The following is a 25,129-nucleotide window of genomic DNA, read 5'->3' on the forward strand; positions in this document are numbered from 1 at the left end:
ATATATATTATACTGAAGAGGACATACACACACTATCCGCAGTTTACACATCATTACTCAAAACTTGACATATATTTGAAACAATATCCGTCATTTTTGAAGATATTCAACAGCACATCTTTATACTGAAGAGGAATAGAAAATGGAAGACGTTCTAAATTTGACTTTTACTTGTAAACATTTATTATTTACTGGTAACTTATATGTAAAACCCAGTGACTCATAATCATCACAATCTACACATGGTCACATTTCACCGTAAAGCAGCAGCAGTACAGCCCAAAAATGTTAAAGACTGTCACATACAGCGGTCAATCAGAATATCACATGCTTTGACATGTTTCACATCACATGCATTAGTTGCTGTCTGCTGTTATATCTTCCATAAGAGCTGGTTCCTCCTTGTAAAGCACTTCCAAAAATTTCTGTTCTGACAAAAACCCCTGTGATTCTATGATATCAAAGATCCTCCTCATTTTCCTCTGAGATGTTGCCATTTCTCTGATTTCGTCTATCTGCTCATTTGCAATAACGTCACCAAGGTGATCTAAAATGACATCCACATTTCTCACTCTTTGAATAAGTTTAGCTTTGTTGTTTTTCAGAAATGATGCACCTGTAAAATGAGGTCAACACATTTATTTTATATAGTATATTCAAATGTTTGTGAGATAGGGAAAACTAATTATTAGTTCCGCTACAATTCTAAAATAGCCTACTAGCGGTTTCAAATGCAGATAGGCTAAGATTATGTTGAGGTTATGTGCTTACATTGTTCTTTAGTTGATAGGCTGGGTCTGCTGTTTTCTGCTGTACAGTCTGTAAGATAAAAACTTGCTTAATGTCTTCTTCATTTTCAACTTTTGAGATTAACCATATGAATCACTTGATTAAACTGATCAGTAACTGCTTTAAAGAAATTCATTGTGCAGTGCTCATACGCTCAGGTAGATCAGCACAAGGCCCCCAGTTGCTGCTGTCTAGCTTATAGTGCTATAACAAGAATCCAATGTCTGTGATGATAATCACTTTGGGTGGATTGTTTATATGTCAGTTAATTACTTCCTAATCCTATTTACAACTCTACACAAACAGTAAAGCCTCTTACCTGTCAGTGTTATGTCACAGCTCCATACAACTTTAACCTTTCCTTTCTTGGGGTTTTTCTTTTTGAGGTGTAAATCCACATTCATCACACCATCTGGCAACTTTATATCAAATGTTGGATAGTAATGTTTCCACTGCTTAGTGCAATAAAATTTTGTGTCCTAACAAAGGAAAGAGATGGATAATAAGTTTGATTCAAAGACATAATCTCTAAAACTAAATTTCGGAAAAACTTTGCTAAGTTTAATACTGGATTCTTTGAATTTTTTTTAGATGATATACAATACATTGACGGTTTTAACATTTAAACACATTAGTCAGATTGAGAATGAGGTTTTAAAATAGCAGATGATCAAGTCTAAGAGATACACTATCGGTCAGAACATTTCTCAGAATGTTTCTCAAGATCACAGTCTTTTGGCAAGAATTGTAATGACTTCGGTGTGTTGATTGAAACTGAATATTATTGAACTTTCCAGCAAAGCAACCATCCCAAAGTATTTTTCAGGGATCGTTCATAGAACATAAGCAACATTATAGATAAACTAAATATGTAAACCATTTAATGCCTAATTTCCCCATGATTTATCAATTAGAAAATCTTAAAAATTAAAAAAAATTAAAAAATAACTCCAGCTTTGAGCAAATGTCATATTCTTGTTCCAGTCCATACACTAACCATCGGTTGTATCCTTGGCCTCACTGAAGGTCCATGTTCCTCAATAGGATCACAGGACATGCTGTACACACTTTCAAATTTTAGCATGCATTCACAAGCTGTTTGGATTAATTTGTAATCTTTATTACATTTTTCCACCTAAGAAGAGAGAAAGAGTAAAGTCGTTTATAAAGGTCAGCCAAAATAAGGTGAAACTGCATTTTAAAAAAAAAAAAATTAAAGTGTACCTCTCTGGGATCCACATTGCGTGGTTTTAGAAACACATGCAGCCTATGTGTTCGCTGTAGATAGAATAGCATCACCTGGCCAAGTGTCTTAGACCAATGATCCGTAAACCAGTTTACCATTTTGGAAATAAAAAATTTTGATGTTCCTGGGATGCTCACTGTAATGTGTGTGCTTGTGATATTCTGAGATTTCAGAATATCAACCATCTCATTAGAGTAATGTATAACTGACATAAAGTGGTGGGCATCCTCTATGAAAAAAAAAAAAAAAATTAAAATAAAATAAAAAATATATAATAATAATAATAATAATAATAATAATAATAATAACAATAATAATAATAATAATAATAAATTTAAAAAATATATAATAATAATAATAATAAAAAATTATTTGCCATGACCTCTACAATTAGTACATTTAAAATATATAATAAGTGTTATATTTTTATATTATACAACATATTTCTTAAAAGTTTCCACTTTGTATTATTCACAGATTATGTTCAGTATCTCATATAAGTCATAAGATTGGCAACTCACCAATGGATATCTCACAGTGAGGTAGTCTGAGTTGAGACAGCTCACCCTGAACACACTTGATATCATACACGGGTCCTGCTTGGTAATAGTTAGCAGGAACTGGACAATCACTGTCCTGAAGAACAGTGCTGTACAGCACCTCTCCTTCCCCCTCCATGTTAAAACCAATCTGTGTAAACTTACAATGGAACCAGCCTGCATGGTCGCACTGTAATCTATTTGATTTCAAAGAAATACAGAATATGAATACAAACTGATACACTCAATTATCTTACATCTGTTGACACAATACCTGTATTTCCTTTGCCCCTCTTGAACGGTGACCTTGGGAGTGAACAAGTAATCTTTCACGTCTAACTTCTATGAAAAATTAAAAGTGCCTAAGTGAATTGAAATTGTATTATCAATTTAGACTAATTTACATTTGCAAAAGATCATTGTAAACGAAATTCATCATGACTTACCCTTAACATGTCTAAAGGGGATTGAGAATCTCCTTCTGATATGTCTGGTAAGACCAGATGCATTGAATTATTTCTCCTTATCATCATCTGTATCCTTTCTGAAAGCTCTCTCCTCTCTGTAATTTCTGGAGCATAGCCACAGATGTAGGATTTGTGTCCACATTTTTCAAGAAGCCACTCCAATACACTTCTCTGAGCTCCAGAATACGCATTTATACTACAGTCTCCCTCAATAAATACTACAATGACATGAGTCCAGAATTTCTCTCCAAGAAACTCCAAATTTTTAACAATCTCTTTGGTCTGGTCTGTGAATCTGTCATTATGCAGAGAAAATGCAAGTAGAATGACATGGGGCCCAAGAGTCGTTTTTTCCCATCTAAGAATCCTCTTGGCATTGCAGATATCAATATCAACCAAGTGCACAGTTTTCTTGTTCATTGCACCTTTGAAAGTCTTAAGCCTCCCACTGACGGCTTCATCATAATTTCCTTCATCAAAAATCAGGTTTACAACAGATTTGTCTGTTTCACTGAAACTCATGAGCCAAATTCTCATCTCTGTGAAAAGAGGGCTTTCACCTATTTAAGAAAACAAGCAGCAGTATAAAGAGACAGATGACATGTTACTGAGGTTTAACCTGAATTTTTTTATAGGTAAATTAAATATCTCTTAAGTACACATTACTCTTCTTGGAGATATGACATTTGCATACAAATGATGTCATAAAACATGACAATGTTATTTGCCATTTCTAAATTACATTTACTTTGCATACACAGATGCATGCAAGTTTTCTTAATTTAAATTTTTTCGCATGAATGACTCCTAAAATGTAATCTTAAAATTAATTAATATATCATTAATAAATGGTCACTCTTATTAAACAAGATATTTTACATTGCAATGGTATTCTAATAAATAGACTGGATAAATGGATTTAGCAATCATAAATACTAAACAAAATGGTTCAGGACAATGGCCTCTTTAAACAAGGGTCATTTGTTTGGGTTTGACCTGGACAATGTTTAATTGAGGAATAAGAAAATAGTTTGTAAATACTATTTTGTAAATATATGCAGTGTTTTATTTAAAGGGGTCACGTGACGTTGCTAAAAAGTACATTATTTTGTGTATTTGGTGTAATGCAATGTGTTTATGCGGTTTAAGGTTAAAATAACATTATTTTCCACATAATGTACATTATTGTTGCTCCTCTTTGCCCCGCTTTTCTAAAACATGTCAAGTTTTACAAAGCTCATCGTTCTGAAAAGCAAAGTATACGCTGATTGGCCAGCTATCCAGTGCGTTGTGATTGGCTGAATGCCTGAAGCGTGTGACAGAAATATTACGCCCCTTAACATACTGTAATGCCGTGTCCCGGTGCGACGAGACAAAACCAATAAAACCCATTACAAACGAGGCATTTGTTGCATCCAGTGGGGACATAATTAATGATTACAATGACTTATACTGCCTTTTTATGCATTGCCTATCAGGTTGCGTACACATAAAACCATGTCTGCATTTGTGATCAAAGAAATGACAAACAAAAAGCATTACTCTACACTGCTTAAAACTCGTGTTTGAATCATCAGTGGCAAATTCTTTAAATATGTAAACGTACTTACAGTCTGTGAGTCAGAAGCGCCAGACTGTCCTTGCAAAGTTGGAATTGCCTCACTTTATAGAAACAACCTTTGTGCACAGCCGGGGCATTGTAGTCTACTCTCCCAGGATCAGGAAACAGTCCTCTGTAAAAATGCACTGCACACATCTGAATATTTGGGTTGAACTGTTCTGGAATAGTGTTGTAAATACAACTTAACCACTGATTTCTAGTCGTGTCCTCTTTTGGAAGGCCAAATGAAGTATTTTTCCTTTCACAACTAAACACAGCATCTCCACGACATGGCAGCAACAGTACTACGGCGAGACTCAAAGTTACACCTTCTTTTTTGCGTGAACATTTGGGCGGCGTTATGCAAATCTTACCACACAGTGATGTAGACATGTGGGGGCGTGTTTAAACGAGGCGTTTTAGGGGGCGTGGCAGAGTCTTAACTTTTATAAAGAATATCTCTTTGAGTTTGAGACTTTAGTCTTTGCGAGTTTAGGGATCTTGTCTATTCACAAACAGCTTGTAACACTCCAAAGAGAAAGGAAAACTTGAAATCGCATCATATGACCCCTTTAATTGAACTAAAAACCTAACCTACATTAAATTTAACATTTAATTTAATTTACCAGACCATTTCAATTCAAACAAAACAAAAACATAAAAAACAAAAATTAAATTACATTCCTATACAGAAAAAAAAAAAAAATTAAAGAATGACTCAAAACTAAATATAATTTTTTTTTTTTTTAAATTGCACTTACCGAAATTGAGTCCATTTGTTAGGGCTCTCTCATAAAACTCTTCAGCCTTGAGTTTTTCACCCTTCACTTCATGAATGAATCCCTGTATGCCACACACAATGGCATCTGGGTTTTTCAGCCTATTAAGACGATGTTCAATCACCGTTTTCAGTTTCTCCTCACACACCTTGCCTTGCTCTGATTTCGGCTGCAGCCTTAGGCCTTGCATGAAATGATGGATGGCCAGTTCTTCAGATCTTCTGGTATAGAGCTGGTATTTGCCATATAAACAATGAACGTTTGGCAAGTATTGCTTTTCATTATTCGCCATTTTAAATGCTTTCTCAAAAAATATCTCAGCTTCCTCAAAACTACCACGTTGTCCGTAGTGCAGTGCTAAATCTGCCACTGCAATAACGAAAGAAGGCTTAAGGGAAACTGCCTTTTCCAGATGCTCAATGCACTGATCCAGATATTGCTGTTTTTCATTTGATTCTTCAAACTCAAACCCTGCTTTACCTTGTGTCCTATATTTTTTTTCCAGGAATATTTTTGTGCTTTTATAACAAAGAGCCAGTTGATGGTGTATAAAGGCTGAGTTTGGGGTAGCCTGCAGGGCTTCTTCCAGTAGAGTAATGGCAGCGTCCATGTTTCCTAATTGGCGGCAAAATTTTGCTGCGTATCTTATTACATGTGGGTTTTCAGGGGACATCACCAGTGCCACAATCACCTTCTTCAGTGCCATTTCAGATATCTTCCTATCATCTTTGTTATGCTGCATTCTCAAGGCTAGCAATACTAACAGAACAGCATCATCTGGATTAAGCTCTATAGCTCTTTCAAGCTGTTTTATTGTTTGCGAGTTTGAAGAGTCAGAGGTGTCTTTTGTTGTGCGGTACATTGCAATAGCATAGCCTGCATTTAAATCACTGTCATCTGGGTTCATTTCAAGGGCCTGTCTAAAGCATTCCTTTGCAGCATTGTAGTATTTGTAAGAGAATTTAAGAAAAGTCCAACCCTTTTCTCTGAGCACCTCAACAGTATAAGTGAAACCTTTAGAAAATTTTCTGCGGATCCACTCTAACTCTCTCAAGTAATCTTCACATATAGAGAATTCATTCATATGATAATGCAACCAGGCAAGGTCTCCATAAGTAACAATGAGAACTTCATCACTGTCTTTGTAGTGTTCTTTTGCAAGCTGCACTGATTTCTGCAGATTTGCGAGTGCTTCCTGCTGGTTGCCATAGAGGTACTGAACAAATCCGAGGCTGCTGTAAGCTCGTGTTACTCTTGCCTCATCAGATTCCAACTGAATCTGTTCCTCAAGACGATTCAGTAAATCAAAGACAACAAAGTCTTCTTCTTCTCTTAGAGACCAAGTAAAATGGCACTCCTGCAGAAGCAGTTTGGTTTTTAAGGTACCTTCAAGACTGAAAACAGAAGTAGAAGCTGATGAAATAATGATTTAAACACATTCTATCTGTATGAGTCACATACTGTTGTTGCAGTATGTCACAGTGTACACACGGATACCATGTATTAAAGCACAAAAGAAATTTCCAGTGCTATAAACTTGAAGAGCAGTTTTTCAAGTTTTTCTGTTTCCTAGAGTAGCTGATTCATTTCAGTTTCACTCACATGCGAGCATACAGATACCACAGGCATTTAAACACACACACACACACAAGTGAAAATTTATTACAATGTTGTTTTTACCGAGGTAATATTATTTTACCCCAAAAATCAACATGTATATCATGATATATATGCTTTACTGACACAGGGCCCTATTTTAACAATCTAAGCCCATGGTCTGAAGCGCATTTCGCAGGTGCACTTAGGGTGTGTCCAAATCACTTTAAAACCTAAAAATAGATGTAGATTTAATTTTATATAGTCTTAATAAAAATGTTTTTCTAAACTTTGTAAATTGTTGCTTACTTGCGCATATTACTAACATGTCCTTGAAAAAAAAAATACTGCACTACTGACTTGAGACCATGGTTTCAGTTGGTCAATGGCGCAATCGTTTTCAGTTGCCTCAAAATAGCAACGCGCCAGCAATGCGCCTGTCATAATTGCAATATAGATATCTGGAATTACAATTGTGACTATCTGAAATTATATTTATGGATAGTCAAAACCAAGTTTTAAATGCTAAAACGGCTTGCCATACACACCACCACACCCATGGGCGCAAATGTTTTTGCTGTTTAAACAACGTGGCACTGGACGTGAAAATGACACCCGCGTCGGGCTTAAACTAGCAAAAAAAAAAAACACTTGTATTGCGCGAGGTAGTATATGATAGGGCACATTACTTCGCTATTCCATTTTAAATGAATTGTCCGAAAAACAGTTTTAACACATTTTTTATTTATTTTTTTACCACAGGTGCTGTGTCTGTGCTTGTTTCCATGTTGCATAGCATTCCTAAAATATTTAATTCAACATTAACAACAAACAAACCCACCTCATTTTGTGTCGATCTTCAGTAAACATAAAATCATGAAAATAACAACGGAGCAGGACGTTATCACCTGCGTTTGAAGCTTCTTCAGCTCAGGACAGGTGAGATTACACCTGTAAACACTACAAATATAGAGTTGAGTGACTAGTTTAGTGACCTGTCCTAGCCTACACCGCTAGGGTGGGGTTGAGAACAGCAGAGTTTAGCAACCTTCTTAACAAGTGCCCCCTTTCCCAAAATGATAATGCCAGATAAAATGGGCCATCACTTAAAATGAAAAAAGAAAGAAAAAAAATAAACGGTGGGCCGAGGGTCCGTATCTGCTTTACTTTTCGAAATGGATGATCCCCATGGAGGGAGAACCTGGATTTGTAAAGTTTGGACGGTTGTTTTACTCTCAACGATATGAAAAGTGTTGCCACTCCTATTTATTGCACATTTTCCCCTAAATCATAATGCACGACCCGTAAATATGCAGGCAAACGCGGTTGCCTACTATATTAATTGAGCCAATAGTGCGGCAAGATACAGACATAGGATTATTATTAACCAATCAGATGTAGCTTATTTAGAACAGCTGTTACACGTATGATTTAGCTGTCAGACACGAGCAGCAGCAGCGCATTGATCATCGTCAATGACATAAAAGGTTTAAGTAGGCTATATTTTATCAATGAGTGTCAATCAGTCAGTAATTCCCCTCCAAACAATTCTAAATGGTTTGATCCATTGTCAAATAGGCCGCAAACTACACACTTCCCTACAATATAGTAGGTAAATAACAGTATGTGAAAAGAAAAGTATATCTGAATTCACATTCATAAACAGTACGTGGAAAAGTTCCCGTATGAACTACTACAACGCTTGAGATTTTAAAGTGTGCACCCAGTCAATAATTTGTGAATGACAGTGAAGCGACACAGGTCACATGACAATGGCAACAGTGTTATGCTGGAAACACTCCCCCCTTTAAATAAAAAAATAAAAAATAAAAAAACCTTTATGGTCTACTCTGCAGCAAACATGTACTTGCTATGAGTAAATTCTGTTGTTTTTTTTGTTTTGTTTTTTTGTCACATATTTGTAATCATCTGAATGAAGGGCAAAATGTTGTTTGTTTTATGTGTTTGTAATTGTTTTATTGTGAAACTTTTGTGCTGCCATTTTGGCCAGGACTCCCTCCCTGGAAGAAGAGATCATCTCAATGGTACTGTCCTGGTAAAATAAAGGATAAATAAAAAACATGGCCAAAGTAGTATGTGAACTACTTTCTAATGGTAACAAGTAATTACTCAATCAAAATAAGTGTGCATCTCAGAGTGTGTTATTTCAGAAGTGACAGGAGATTATGCAGTTGACTTGTTGCCTTGCTGCCCTATCTGCCAGTAACGTTGTAGGTAGCTTTTGTGCTCAAAGGTACCACCTGAAACTGATTTCAGACAGGCTTCTGAAGCAGGATTATATGAAGATCAAAAAAATATAAAAGGAAATATTACATTACTATAATACTAATTTCTCTAGATATGAAATCAAAAGTTGAAAAAGAACTTTCAGATGGAATTTTATTTTTTAGTTGTCATGAAATTCAATGTACAAGCAAACTGTTTTAACTGTGTGATATGATAAAAGTTGTTTTTACTGCTTTTTTTATGTTTTATGCTCACAGAGGCTATATTTATTTAATAAAAATTCAGTAAAAACAGTAATACTGTGAAGTATTTTTACATTTTAAAAGAACTGTTTTCTATTTTTATATATTTTAAAATGTCATTTATTCGTGTGATGGCAAAGCTGAATTTTCAGCAGACATTACTCCAGTCTTCAGTGTCACATGATCCTTTAGAAATCATTCTAATTACACACTTTTATTACATGGACTCACAAAGATGGATTGTTTTTCTAAAAATCTGTTTGTGTTCAACTGCATAAAGAAAGTCATATAAAACTAGAATGGCATGAGGGCGAATAAATGATGAGTGAATTTATGAGCCTTATTTTTATTTTACTAGTGAGGTCCATCCACTAGTCTGTGTTTGGCAGGTTTCACTACAAGAGTACGGATAATTTGGCTTTCACAAGCCAGTATATCCAAACCTATACACACCCACACTTGCCATGTTTTTAAATTAACCAAAATAAATTGTAAATTGAGATTAATTCATTAGCAATGGCTGTCTTATGCACTTGTCATAATTTAGGAATAAAATGCCATTTTCTACTCTGATTTTTCATTCCTGTCAAAAAATAAATATGGCATACCCTGGCTAAGGTCTATAGGTGGACTTCTGACATATTAAAGGACTAGTTCACACAACCACCCTCATGCTGTTCCAAACCTATTAGACATTTAATCATCTTCAAAACACAAATCAAGATATTTTTAATTTTAAGATTTCTTTGCCTCCACTGAAAGTCCATTTCAGGCACAACTTTGACACTTCAAAAAGTTAATGAAGACATTTTAAAAGAAATCTATTAATTTAGGGACTAAGTCCAAGTCTTTTGAAGAGACATGATCACTTAATGTGATGAACAGATTCAATTTAGGCTTTTATTCACGTAAATATGGATAATCGCACATAAATAAAACCTATAAAATATGGTAAACAGAAGCTCAAACGTGCTTGACTTTTGAAAACCAATGATGTTCCTTCTCATGTGTCATGTATTGTTGGTGGCATGAACTTTCAGAGGAGGAACACAAAAATCTTTAATACCTTTATTTATGCTTCAAAGATGAACGAAAGACTTTGTGGGTTTGGAACAACATGAAGGTGAGTAATAGATGACAATTTTTAGTTTTGTACTAACTATCCATTCAAATGTTGGGGTAGTAAAACATTTTGTATTGACACATTTTTTTGCATATTAAATGATAAAGGAGACCTGAATTAATGAAGTATGGCTGGATGATTGTCCCATAATAATCTGACTCGACCTATGAGTGTTTTAGCTCTCGACTTAAAAAAAACCTGTTAAAAGTGTGAAAATGAAAAAACACTTTTACACTCTTCCTTTTAAATTCGTATACTAACCCTGTCCATATGTTGAAATACATGCATCAAAGCAGAATACTGTGATTTGAAAAGTATAATGTCTTGTTAACATTATGTGGTGTAAATAGATTTAAACATTTCTGGAATAAAATGGTTGACTTTTTATCTAGCATTTTACATATTGTAACTATGCACAATTAATTTATATTTTCACATGCATATTTTATAACTGAGATATACAATAACGATCTTAAAGGTTATTGTCATATTGCCCTAGTGACAAGTTTAAGTTGCAATATTTGCACAGTTACTTACTGTGCTCCCATGTTGTTGCAGGTTTCACGTTAATTTAGACAAGAACACAGGATGTTTCTTCTGATTATATTCTCAAATACAAAATAATGTGTTTTGATTTGACACAAAACCATATGCAGATACTGCTTTACAGACAAGACACAAGGTAAAAACATATCCACACAAGGAACTAGTTTGGATCATTACTAATCTGCAACATGGGAATAGATGTGCATCAGACCAATCAGAGTCATTTTAAAAATGCTATATAAAAAAGGAAAATGATTTAGAGATTTCAAGATTTAGGTTATTAAAATTTCCAATGTGATGTACCTAGACAAAAGTGTTACATGGTCTTACATCGATTTGTACATACAGGCATATGATCATATACAGAACAATACCCATAAACATCTACCGCAAAATGTGGTTCTTTAATCTTACAAGATAAAAAATAAAATAAAATCAGTGGTAAAACTAATGGAACACAGAAACACCTTGCCTCTCTCTCGCTCTATACATCAGATGTAAATCTAAGCGTGCAAAGCTTTCTCAATAAATTTTCTCCTTTTACTCCACATCATAGTGTGTGAGCTGTTTGCCGCAGACTAAAACACACATTACTAAATTCAAATGTCGAACCTCTCATCTACAAGTACACAGAGGACAAAAGGATCAAGCTGTATGTAAACAAATATTTAGTAGAAGAGCAAAAAAAAAGGGATACTTGTCACCAAAACTCAAACAGAGCAATGGAGGGCCACACAAATTTGATTAGCTTTAAGGTTGGTATAAATAGGGAGTGAATAAAATAAACGTTTTTACAGAGAGCAGGCAAAAAAAGGGTAAGACTGGATAACACAAAAAAGGCATGAGGAATGCTGTTTAGGGAATGGGCTGTCTGAAACACCTGCGATGCTACTACTGTGTTCCCCTGGGCGCCCTGGCTGCCTTGGGTGCCCTGCTGGGTGTAGTTGCCGTAATTGCCGTATTGGTTATAGTACTGGTTCCACTGGCTCTGGTTCTGGTAGTACTGTTGCCACTGCTGAGCATACTGGGGGAAGTAAGGTACAATGTATAAAAATACATGCATTCAAGATAAGGGGACAAAAATGCCACTGTACAATTTCTAAACTAAATCTATCACAGCTGTCATGATTAAACTTAACCGTGGCATTATATCTAAATCTGCTTACATAGCATTAGGTTTCGTCTTAGGTGTTTTTTGCACCATTGAGTATTATAACTTAATCACACATGTTTCTGTAGTTTATAAATGTAGTGGCCAATCATAGACATAAAGACAAAACAACTTAATAAAGATAATGGGCTAATATTGCCCCTTAATGGAGAAGTTGATTTCTGATCATGGTGACTATATGCAGTTTCCCTTCAGAGACTATCTCACCTGCTGGTACTGTTGATTGTAGCTCTGCTGCTGCTGTTGCTGTTGCTGTTGCTGTTGCTGCTGCGGCTGCGGCTGGCTGTAGGTCTGTCCCGTGGGCGCTGGAGTTTGACTGTAGCTCTGGTTGTATCCTGGGTATTGACTGTAGTTGCCATAGTTGTACCCTTGGTTGTAGTTGCTCTGGTTGTAGCCTTGGTTATAGCCTTGATTGTAAGACTGAGGCTAGAAAAAAAGAATAAAATAAAATGTAAGCAATGACTTCAAGTCCTGTTGGTTTCACAAGCTGATCGCTGGATAATCTTAGCCCAGTCTTAGTACCTGTGATTGGCTGTAGCTGGATCCAGAGCCACTCTTGTTGTAGGAGCCTTGGCGGTTGTGGTTGTAACTGCCTCCAGACTGCTGGCTGCGGTTGTATCCACCACGACCTCCTGAGCCTCCGTCCCTGTAGTTATTTCCCCAGCGATTCTGGTTGTAGCCTCCACGGTTGTATCCTAATGAATTAGTTGAGTGATTATCAACAACTTGTAGGCAGAATCTAACCACCAACGTAGAACAATAAATATGGAATAACTGTATAGTAATCTGATCATTAACTGCAAAATAAACCCAGACAGGGTCATCAATATAACTTATTTTCTTTGCGATGATGCTGGCTGGCTGTAAATTATCCAGATTATTACACGGCTACTCACCATATACTAATATGTGGACATGAAATATAGATTTGAGTTGGAATTACTTTATAATTTTACCTGTATATTGTCTTAAAGCTTCCACAAAAAAAAAAGAAAAGAAAAAAGAATATCCCATTATAATGTTTAAATAAATCGGCCTATACAAAAACTGCAACAATACTGCAGTAATATTAACACCAATGTCCTGAGATCATTTTCTGTACAATCTATTAACTGACATGCAAAATGACGAAAGTTGTGTTTGTATGAAATGAGAAAGCAAGTCCACCATTTTTTCTATTCCTACATGAATAGAAAGAGAACAGCATTTATTTGAAATGAAGTCTTTTTTTTTTTTTTTACTTTACTGTCACTTTTTAATGTGTCTTAGCTAAATAAATAAATAGCTAAATATATTACTACTACTACTAATTTACTGTCCCCAAACTTGAAAAGCACAAAACTAGCAAATTTAGGAATCGTACCTCCCCGGTAGCCTCCACCTCCAGAGCCGCCCCGGTTCTGGTATCCACCTCTTCCACCCTGAGGTCCACCACGATTGTCATAGCGCTGGAAGTTACTACGGCCACGGAAACCACCCTGGCGGCTATCAAAACGCTTCTCCGGGGGAGGGCCAGCTTTACGGCCTTCTTCGTTGTACTGCTTGATGAGAACGTCGGCTTCTTCCCGCTGAAGCTCTACGAATGTCACATCGTCCAGGAACTCGCCGACTTCGGGCAGCACAAAGTTTGCTGCGGGAGCAGAGGCACGCAATGAGGGACAGAACAGCCGAGCCGGCAAAAGACAAAGAGAATCATTATCAGCACCATACAATGGTGACAGCAAACATACAGAGGAGGGGACAGAACAAGGGGACAGAGAGAGAGTAAAAGAGAGAGAACTAGAGTATGTGTTGATAAAGTTAACATGCTCTAGGACAAACGTTGCCTTAGCTGTGTAAGTAAACACTTGTCCCAGAGTAGGAATATGAGGACAATGTAGGGGGGTCATAGGGAACTAAAATTAAACTAAAAACAATTGCCAGAAAAAGAGTGATATGATAAAAGATGTCCCTGTAAATTAAGTAGTACCTAGATGAGGACAGTTGTCCAAAAATGTATTCAACTTTTAATAATAAAGCCAATACAAACTGCTCGGTTGCTGAAGAGAATTAGAGAGCCAGAGCCAATTGACAGCAATCCTTATCCTCACTCCTGATTATCTGAGCAGGTTTGCAGTGGTGAGGAATGGCATGAGAGACAATGCAAGAAAATGTGGTTAACAGGGCTGGGAGAGATGAAAAAAGGTGAAAGGAGCTCTTTTATCTGGCAAAAAGGTTTAACAGAAGGAGGGACGGGTGGGTTCTTCCAAGTCTTAAAATAAAGAAAAAGAAAAAAAAAACAAAAAAAACACAACAACAGCAAAAGCAGATCTGGTGTGTAGTTTTGAACATTTGTTTTGGTTATCCATGGCATTCCTACCTTTCATTTCTAACACAGCATGATCGGGAACATCCTTCCCTTCCTCATCAGTTCGCTTTAATGTTCGCTCTTTTAAATCCTCATCCGTGGGACAAATTACAATAGCCTTGCGTTGAAAACCTTCAAAAGGACGCATTTTTCCTCTGGGCTGATCCATATACATTTGTCTAGCAATGGTGACAAGAAAGAAGTAGAAGCTGTTCATTATTTGCTTTTGTTACGGCTTTGCGTTCCGTAGGAGGGGAATTGGATTCCTGCAACGATGAAAGTGAGAGAGTTTTTTTTTTCATGTCTATATTTACTGATCTGGAATGACTAGCGGTTGTCTCTCACAATTGCAACTGACTTACCGTGGATTGCGAAGAGGCCAACACAAGGGAGTTTGTGAATGACTGACACTGTACAGGGGACCCTTTCTGCTTCGCTCAAACTACTAGTTTTAACAGAAGCCATTCTCTTATGAGACAAACGTTACAGAGTACTTCTGTGTTATAGTTTCTCACTATACTATAAAAGATCCAAGTTAGAAGAAATTACATGCAATTAAATTCTAACTTGACTGCTTAATACTGAAAGCATTTTCTCTTAAGCCCGAGACACACCAAGCCGACAATCGGCTGTTTGACATCGTTGGGCTGACGGCGAGCAACGATCGAGCTAGTTTGTTTGGTGGGTTCCACTTGTCGGGCTCACATTGGCGGCAGTTTGCCCAATTCAACATGTTGAATCGGGTCGGGGACGTCAGCGAGAGTGAGAGCTCTGATTGGATGTTCAGTGCAGCGAACGAGTCAGTGGCGAGAAATAAAGCAAAAGTGATAAAAACAAGCATGTGAATGAAGGCGGTGCAGACAGAAGGCTGTTTAAATGTTACATGATTTTTCCCAATCATTTTTAATACGCAAATGTTTTCATAACAACATGAACCGCTTAAAATTATTAAAGTAATCAACATTACTGATATTCAAAATGGTAAGCAAGCGCTGCATTGTTTACATTTTATATATCTGCATTTAACAGGTATATCTTTGTTTTGGTTTCTCCTTTTGAATGACGAATAAATACTATTAAAGGGGTCATACGATGTTGCATTATTTTGTGTATTTGGTGTAATGAAATGTGTTTATGCGGTTTAAGGTTAAAAAAACACATTATTTTCCACATATTGTACATTATTGTTTCTCCTCTATGCCTCACCTTCTGAAACACAGTTTTTTTTACAAGGCGAGGTGTGCGCTGATTGGCCAGCTGTCCAGTGCATTGTGATTGCCCGAATGCCTCAAGCATCTGACGGAAATGTTACGGCCCCTCAATATATACTGTTATGTCGCGTCCTGGTCAGAACACCAGCATGACAGGACAAAAACAATAAAACCCATTACAAACGAGGCAGTTGTTGCATCCAGTGGGGACATAATTACTGATTATAATGACTTGTACTGTCTTTTTACGGGTTGCGTTACATATCGTGCTGTGTAAACATAAAACCATGTCTGCATTTGTGATTGAAGAAATGACAAACAACAAGTGCTACTCTTCACTGCTCAAAATTCGGGTTTGAATCATCAGTGGCAAATCCTTTACATATGTAAACCTACTCGCATACTGTGAGTAAGAAGCGACCAGACTGACGTTGCAAAGAGTGAGGAATGGCCAGCGGCTTGAGTGAGCGGCAGCCAGTGGCTATAACAAGGAATGGGCGGCGGATTTGACGAAGGAGCGGCCGGGGGTTGCGGCAACCGCGTCACAACCCCGGGCAGGACTCCGCTTTGTCCACGGTGAGCGCGAAGTTGATGTATTTCCTCAGCGACCAGCACGGATCAGCTCTAGGCATGACGAAGCGGATATCATGCTCTTTTGGAAGGCAAAACACAGTAGTTTCACTTTCACAATGAAACACACAGCTTCTCCATCAAATGGTGAGCGGCAACAGTGAGAATAAAAGGTACGCCTTCTTTCTTTGCGTGAACATTTGGGTGGCGTTTTGCAAATCTTCCCACATAGTGACGTAGAGATGTGGGGGCGTGTTTAAACAAGCCGTTTCAGGGGGGCGTGGACAAGACTTAACTTTAATAAAGAATATCTCTTTGGATTTGAGACTTCAGTCTTTGCAACTTTACAGATGTTTATGCACGAAGAGCGTGTAACACTCCAAAGAGAAAGAAAAAAATTTAATCGCATTGTATGACCCCTTTAATAGCTGCTGATATGAACAGCTCATTCCTCTCACGCATGCGCAGAACGCACGTGTTAGTTTGCCGTCGGTTGTAGTCTGTGCGGTGTGTTCCAGCGCAGCTTTTTGGTCCGACGCTGCGAATGCGAGGCGACCGTTGGCTTTCGTCGCCACTAGTTCTTTGAAGTCGGCTTGGTGTGTCCCGGCCTTTAAACTAACCAAACTTTTGGTCATGCTTAAAATGTAACTACATCAATCACTTCCAAACATCAATGACTGAGATTTGAACACATTATCTGCTGGTACATATTGCCCGGACTAAAAGAAACTAATTTCAAAATTCTGAAGAATGTAAATAACCCTCACTTCTGTATTTCAATGTCATGCACTGCCTGGGTCCCCTTCCTTACCTTCACTTATACGTTGTTCAATAGACCAGCGTGCCCGACATGGACAAACATTTATTACCTACCCGTTTATACTCACAGACTCCTTAGGGACCCATTAGCATGTCCTTTGACCTTACCTACCTTACAACCTCTGGAACTGTCCACCTGTAAACTTCAAGCAGGTTAGTTTTCCCACTTACCTGCCATTCATTTCTAAACACAACATTCAAGTAAAGTTCCAAGTTTATCTAATGAAAAGTTCTCTTTTTTTTACAGTTACCATAGCAACAGAAGGTGTTTTCTTACTCACCAGGCAGTGATTACTTGTTTTTCAACATCTTACTAATGTCATGGACTACTTGTACAGTGTGGCAAAGATCTCTTTACAACAAGGCAATACATAAAGTCAAAAATATTCATTGCGACAACATACTACACTGCATTCTTTCCTTGCTCATTTTTTTTTTAACATTTAAGCAAAACAAAACAAATCATAATTCAGCAACAGGACAAAGAAATAAGGACTGGAAAAACAAGTCTTCAGGAGCACAAAAGGCTAATAGATGTTTTGGACTAGGCTACAGAGAGAGCAGAAGTACATTAATGAACATGTGCATCAGTGGGCAGTAGTGGATGTGGTTTTTTTGGGGGGAGGGTTGAGAAGGAAGGGGAAGGGCTTTAGCTGTGAGTACAGCACAGAGGAAGGCAAGTATAGCAGTACCTGATCCAGGATGTAGTTGCGTTTCTTGCGGGCAGCAATCTGGATGAGCCTGTTGAGACACTGCGTGGCCTGCTGAATAAGGATGTCCCAGCGTCCGGCATAGTTGCGCTGACGACGAAGTCCCATGACCTGATACAGACAGGTGTGTTTTATTAGGTTGAAGTTAAACTTTTGAAGGATAGTGGACATCAAGGGCCAGAGTTACCCAAGCCTTGCCAAAAATGTCTGTCTGAATGTGTATGGCTGTAGTGGTGGTTCTTTAAAGACAACCAAACTTAACACATGCACAGCTGCCATAACAACAGGGATTAAATCCAGGAGCCATACCTTCATTTTTTCCATGATAGCATTTGTGCCCAGGATGTTGTACTTTTTGTCAGGGTTCTCTTCAGCATGTTTTATGGCCCAGGTGGTTTTTCCACTACCAGGTAGACCAACCATCATCAGGATCTGAGAAGAAAACATGGAGTCAACATTTTACATACTAGTAGGCTTAATGCGATAGTCTGTATTGGCGGTCACTTGCCCACCGCTGCAGCACCCCCCCCACCATCGTTTTGATTTTTTATAGTAATAAAAATCATTTAATTCAGTTAGAGAACAGATACTACAATTAATGATTACGATTTAGTTTCGGAACAAAATGCAAAAGTGCCTTTTGGGCAATATTTTGGATTTTGAAATTAAGGTGATTTTGTAAGCTTTTTTCTTCTTTTTTAAACATTCGTTTCTTATTTTTTTGGTTCCAGTGTTTGCAGATTTTTACTGTATTTAAACTTTGTGTATTTTTTTTTATTCTATTTTACATCAAGGTGTATGCTGTGCTAGTGCTGGGCGGTTTGAACAAAAATTTATATCACGTTTTTTTTCTAAATTATGCCGGTTTATGACTTTTTTTTTTTTTCATGCATAATCAGGTGTACAATGCATTTTCTGCTGGTTGATATTCCAAGATGTGCTTTTAGCCCGACAGCACTTGCATAAAATGGTTGTTTGGTCGACGTCGGGTTTTTGCAACATTGTAAAGGGTCCGTCTGAAACAGTGTGCCGCGGCCGCGGTGCAGCATAACGTTCCGAACGTTGAGTAATTAAATACATCGGTATGGCGGTATATTAAAAATTAATATCGTAACGAAAATATACACCGGTTTTCTACATGAACCAGAAAAACCCCCACCAAAAATCTGTGCTAATTTGAAAGTGAAAGTAAAATGCGCACTGACATTTATAAGCTATTTAAAAGTGATGGAAAACGAGGAAACCGCCAACGAACCCCACCCCCCCGGTGATACCGGTATTACTGGTGCTGTCACATAATGGCATCACTTTCCAACAAATGTTAACCAATTATTACTCTCCATGGAATTACATTATAGATGCATAAAATTCAGCCACAGCTGAAAATTTTAAAACACAATTCTTCTTCATTATAAAACCCTTGTTGATGAGACTGGAATACATAATGATTATTATTCTTAAAAGTTAATTTCCACATCAAACCTCGCATTCAGTTTTAGTGGCCGGTCCCAGTGACCCTCTGACTCTGTCCTCTAGGTGAATATCCTGAATGAAGGTGTAGCCCTCCGGCTGAGGGAAAAAGGCCTCCTCTCTCTGTCCAAAGTTGAATTCCACAGCACAGTTCTTCACCAACACGTGTGGGAAAAGAGCACGGCCGGCCAGTTCCTCTCGAGTGACATGGAAACACGGGCCCAGCAACTTGCCATTCTTAGAGAACGCCATTTCTACTTCCTCACTGCTTTCAAAGTCCTATGGAAAACAGAGTGGAAAATGGTTAATAATACAGTCTCTGAGACCACATTAAGATGCATTATGTGTAATCTAATCTAGAAGTATAAGAGAAAAATATAATTACAATATAGCAGCCAATGATATCATTTTCACTGAACTTTTCCCCATAGTCCTCAAATTTACAGTTGGAGGATTTCTTGCCAGTTCCTCCATAGCCGAAAGAGAAGGGCTCTTCACCTGTAATACAAAAGAAAGAGCTCGTAAACTACAATGTTAATGCACCACAGAAGACAAACCTCACACTTTCCAGCAAAAAGTTTTTGGATTAATCTTAATAAAAAAAAATGCATCAGGTGTCAGAAATACTTTGAAGCAGGGTTACTGTAAGTCTGGTCATTTACCAAGTTGAGTGTTGCAAGAGTCCAGGGACCATCCGATTCTCACCACATGAGGGTCAGGCTCAGTGGTAGGAAGGTGCTTTACTGAAATTTCCTCATTTATCTAAACAAGGAACAGGACAATAAAGAGCTTTGTGACCTATCTTGTGCAATCAAACATGGCTTCAAACATTAAATAGCATCTTTGTTACCTTCATTTCAAAGCACACACGTCCTTTGGTAACACCGTAAGTGGCTCGAGCACCTGCCCACAGGTAGGCAAAACCCTCAATGGTCAGAGGGTAACCGCTGTATCTGTCACGGGCCACCTTGAAGTGCAGGTCACAGTTATCTATAGACAAACAAACAAGAAGCCATTCTGTAATGTGAATAAAACAGTGTATAATTAGATACATTTACATCATAGAAATCCTTAATCTAAAATATCTTCGTTCTGCTCTCTGTTCTGTTCAGTGCTTCTTGGTGTGGACACAAACACTGTGAACATACTGTGTGGTATCAGAGCATTTAAAGAGAATAAGTACATGAGCACAGTATCAGTATTGGTGAAATCCCTCATAAAAACAGCACTCCAAATCGACTCCAGAAGGGGGTGGAGCCTAGACATCTCTGCTTTGCATATGGCAATAAACAGAGAGGAGAAGCAACATGAGCGAGAGTGTTTTTTGAGCCTGGTTTGGTTTTATGAAGATTTGAAAAAAAAAAGACTGGATGGATTTTTATCATTCTAAGCTGGCAGTTTACACACAGTTCTAACACACATTCTGTCCAAACACCTAGTAAAAGTGGATTTTTGCATAGTAGGTGCCCTTTAATACTACAAGTTAACCAGGAGTCACTCTCACTATACTCATTTCTCCTAAATTATACTTACAGGTGTCAATGACCACAAGTTTATCATCAATGTCTTCCTCTTCTTCTTCAGCCGGGGGCTGTGGTGACCTTCCCCTAAAACAACCAAAGAGAACTATGAGATTGGGCAATACAAAAAACAAAGTAAACCCAAGGAGACCTAACTTACCTCCTTTCCTCACGATGTTCATAGTAACCATATCCTCGACTATCATCATATGACCTCTTGCGACTGTTTGATGAGTATCTATCATCCTCTGATTTGGCCTGTGCGTCCCAGTCACTGACCTGCTCAGCTTGCTGTGGAACATCCTCATTGGCCTTACTCTCAGTCTTCACCTCACAACTCTCTGAAAACATTTGGATAAATATATATTAAGCTACATCAGATATATTTATGTGATAATAGACTGCAACAGTCAGAAGTTCTGGAAGTAAAAACATTCATTTTCCCTACAAAGCAATTGATTTTTAACAATTACTGTTGTGAACTATAAGGTCGTTAATGATTGTATATTCTTTTGTTGAAGGCATCTGTTCCCATTAATTCAACAAATATGGTTTAATAACAGAATTCTAAGTGGAAAAACTACATTACCCATGACACTGTACAGAAAATTCCAACAATCAGAGTCGCAGCAAGCAAAGCACACCAAACAAGCTCTATAGCTCCCCTGCTCTGCACATTTTGTATGTTTCTCTAATGGCTTCAGACGTTTGTTCTATTTGAACATAAGTGCCCTGCGAAGTGGACATCACAGGATATTCCACCATGATTCCAGCTCAAAGCGAACGTATATGTTCCATTCAAAGTACATTGAAGTGTGTGAGACCTGAATTTAAATTGTATTTATTTACAGAGGTATATGATGTCACACCAGATTTCCCCTGCTCAGGGAGTAGGGAGCAATGAACACTGTGTAGGGACCATGTCAATGAGAACACAGTTCATGCACAGAGCTCACTTCTAACGAGCTGATTATCTGAATCAGGTGTGTTAACAAAGAGAGACGTGCGAAATATGCAGAGCTGGGGGGCACGAGGACTGGAATTGAGAACCGCTGCTCTATGCACACCTTGGTAATAAAATAGTATATATATATATATACATATATATATATATATATATATATATATATATATATATATATATATATATAAGAACAAAAAATTTGTTAACCATGTATGAATGCATATTTGTCTTTATAACTGAACTAAGGAGGACTGGTGGTGGTGCTTAAGATATTGTTGTTCATTCAGTGATTCTTTAAAAAAAAAAAAATAATAATAATAATAATAATACAATTTCTACTACTAATAACATTATAAAACGCACTAAGGATTAATGAACTGCTGGATTCATGAATATTAACCACGTTCGCCCAAACTAATTTGCTAAAATAAAATCAGGGAAGATATTAGGTGAGCGCCAAACACTGAGATTGCCGTTTGTGCATTAGTTCTGCCCACTACCAGAGAACCTGTCAATTCTGCATGGTATGCAAGAATCTTTTGCTCTCTCTTTCTTTGCGTGTGTGAGAAACTGCACTCTCAGCATAATGACGGCGAGATAGGCAGAGTTTGCGGTACGGCAAATACAGGTACACTGCAAATCCATTCAGCTGAATTGGAAAAGAAAAAAAAAGCACAGATCGCTTGATGGAGAGTGAAACTGTCAGAGTGTTCGGCGAATGAAAATATATCTGTGCCAAATTTATACTTGGCCTTTAAATCACACATTGGTGAGTAAAATCTAAGAATTTATTATGTTAGACATCATTTAGTTGCCCAGAGTGAAGATTTAGTCGCTTGTAGAAGGTTGTCACCCTTTGTTGTTTAAACACTTGCCCAGACTTACCAGACTCTTCCTGCTGGCTGCTCTGACTTGAGTCTCCCTCTGGGATCTGCCGTGATGCTGGCTCGTCAAGCTTCTGCTCCCCCTGTGGCTCTGCATGTGAAGGAGTCTCCTCATACTCCTGCTTCACCTCATCCTGCTTATAGTGCTGCTTGGCTGGTTCCTCAGGGAACGGCTGCTTGGCCCCAGGCTCCTGGTTTTCATCCTGGTCATACGAGTACTGCTCCGTCATCTGTCCTGACATTGCGTCTGATGAATAATCACTTGTTCCAAAACCAGGTATGGGTGTCTCCGTGCTGTCCTCATTGCCTTCATTACTCTCGGTTCCCTGATCATCAAATCCACCCTGGTAGAGGTCTGTGCTGTTTCCATCATCAGACTGTGCCTTGGCCTCCTCTCCATAATCTTTCTCCTTGGCTGCAAATTCTGTGTAGAAATGAGCAGAATAAACATATTTTGTTGCATTAACGTCTAGAACCAATTTCCATGACTCTTCAAGTCATCTGTCATTACTCAAATACACTTTTCAAATCAAATATATTGTTCTAACACATTTTTTAAGATAATGTAGTCACAAAGAGCAATTCCAAAATAACAACAACACATTTTTTGAGTATAACTAAAACAATATATCCATGGCTTATTCAAGATTTTATAAAATGTCTAATTCACAAGCAGTTTATTTTCTTTTTGTCACTTTCTTTTTTTTAGTAAAAGATTTTTCAATGCCAGGAAATCACAAATCCCCCACTTTTTTGCATTAATGTCAATGTTGCAATGGTCACACTTTATTTTAGGGTATAACTTATTACAGTGTAATTACAAAATTAATTACTGACAAATATTAACCGACAATATGTTCTTTTTATATAATGTAAGATTTAGGATTAGTGTTAAATGCTTGAAATTATGCATAATTTACTGTTATTACTATAGTCAGTACATGTATAAAAATACGCCACAATATATCCATGACTTATAAGATTCTATTAATTTCTTATTGATTTTTCCAGTTGTAAAATGACAAAATCTTGAGTTTTCCACGACAATGGAAGCACTTCTTGTCTTGTATTTCCCAGATGATTGTCCAACATCAAAAGGGGTCCCCCTGTGGTGGTCTGACACGTTACCAGGCGACCCTAATAAATAATCTCTCCTAATCTCTGTGAAGCACATCCCCATTCGCAACAACACAGCCTGCATTACATCTTCAGAATATAACCAAGTCAAAGCACACTTTACCTTCCTCCTGATCCTCATTGCCCTCTCCCGGCTCCCCGCCAGCCTCACAGTCTTGTTCCTGCTCGTCCGATGGCGCAGAGCCGGCCGCCTCGGCCTCCAGTGCCGCCTGCAATCTGTCCGCCAGATCCGCCTTCAGCCCGCGGGTGTCCAGGCCTCGCCGCTGGAGCTCTTCCTTCAGCTCATTAACTTTGAGCTTTTTGACATTAAGCCCGCTCATGATTCATGCACCCCTACAGCAGTTTATTCCAAACTGTGCGCCTGTACAGTCAGAGTAAACACACGGGAGTCACTGATTGGTTATTGCACGCGCTCAGCGGATCATCTCCACACTCGTTAAAGTATTAGCATGTAAGCTAACTGGCTGACTGAGGCAAAGGTCTTTGCAGCTAAAAGACACTTTAACTTCCTTTGGAAGGCGATTTAGGGTTTAGTACATAAACTACAACAACATGCATAGAGCAAAACCCATTCGTTTACGGGTCAAAACAATCTATTGGCGTGTTTCATTTTATCCACAGTCTGCACACTTAGCATTCTAGCAAACTATGGAGTCAAGTAACGCTAATTTACGCGCAAAATCCACCCGCCTCACAGGTATACTCTAAAAAAAAATACTTATATCAGTTTAAATCAATAACTGAACATACATACTACCTCGTGTGCTCGGAAAACAAAGTATTTACCTTTATCTGTCAGTTTCCCCCTCAAGCGAATTGTCTTTACGATGGTTTCGAAGATGGAGGGTGACCGTGGTTGCCCACTTCCTGCGCGCGGCGACGGTCTGCGCGCTCTCGGTCCCTGCAGCTGATTGGCTGAAGCTGCTGTCTGTCTACGCCGCTGGAGCCAATGATATTCCTCATACGCAGCCTTTTTAACGTTCATATAAAAACAACGTAAAGGTCAAATACAAGAAATCGTAGCTTTGTTATTCTAAGCACTTAAATATAGTTTAAAATACACAGATAAAATAGCTAAATAAAAAGCTGAATTAAATACATTGTGTGTTGTCCCAGTTAAAATAACCATGCAACACTTTCCGCCAAAATAAG

The 25,129-nt window shown here is 37.9% G+C and overlaps 1 protein-coding gene and 1 pseudogene across 1 annotated transcript; both read right to left on the reverse strand.

Annotated features, from left to right (window-relative positions):
• Positions 1 to 27: 27 nt before the first annotated feature.
• LOC109090718 lies at positions 28 to 8,387 on the reverse strand. The gene is made up of 10 exons (XM_042756862.1): positions 7,858 to 8,387; positions 5,403 to 6,814; positions 3,021 to 3,601; positions 2,849 to 2,916; positions 2,557 to 2,771; positions 2,014 to 2,264; positions 1,787 to 1,924; positions 1,109 to 1,268; positions 772 to 819; positions 28 to 616 (listed from the first exon to the last, which is right to left on the reverse strand). Exons 1-10 carry the CDS (start codon positions 7,884 to 7,886, stop codon positions 357 to 359), a joined length of 3,162 nt encoding a protein of 1,053 aa, XP_042612796.1. The 5' UTR covers positions 7,887 to 8,387; the 3' UTR covers positions 28 to 356.
• A 3,386-nt stretch (positions 8,388 to 11,773) lies between these two features.
• On the reverse strand, positions 11,774 to 24,921 carry LOC109090740 (annotated as a pseudogene).
• Between the last annotated feature and the right edge of the window lie 208 nt (positions 24,922 to 25,129).

This window comes from Cyprinus carpio, chromosome A5 (genome assembly GCF_018340385.1).
Source record: "Cyprinus carpio isolate SPL01 chromosome A5, ASM1834038v1, whole genome shotgun sequence".
Taxonomy (NCBI): Eukaryota; Metazoa; Chordata; class Actinopteri; order Cypriniformes; family Cyprinidae; genus Cyprinus; species Cyprinus carpio.

Coding starts and splice junctions, on each gene's coding strand:
- LOC109090718 (XM_042756862.1), bottom strand. CDS start 7,886: ATGTTTACTGAAGATCGACACAAAATGAG. Junction 3,602..5,402: donor AACAAATGGACTCAATTTCG/GTAAGTGCAATT, acceptor TTTCTTAAATAG/GTGAAAGCCCTCTTTTCACA. Junction 2,772..2,848: donor GAGGGGCAAAGGAAATACAG/GTATTGTGTCAA, acceptor GAAATCAAATAG/ATTACAGTGCGACCATGCAG.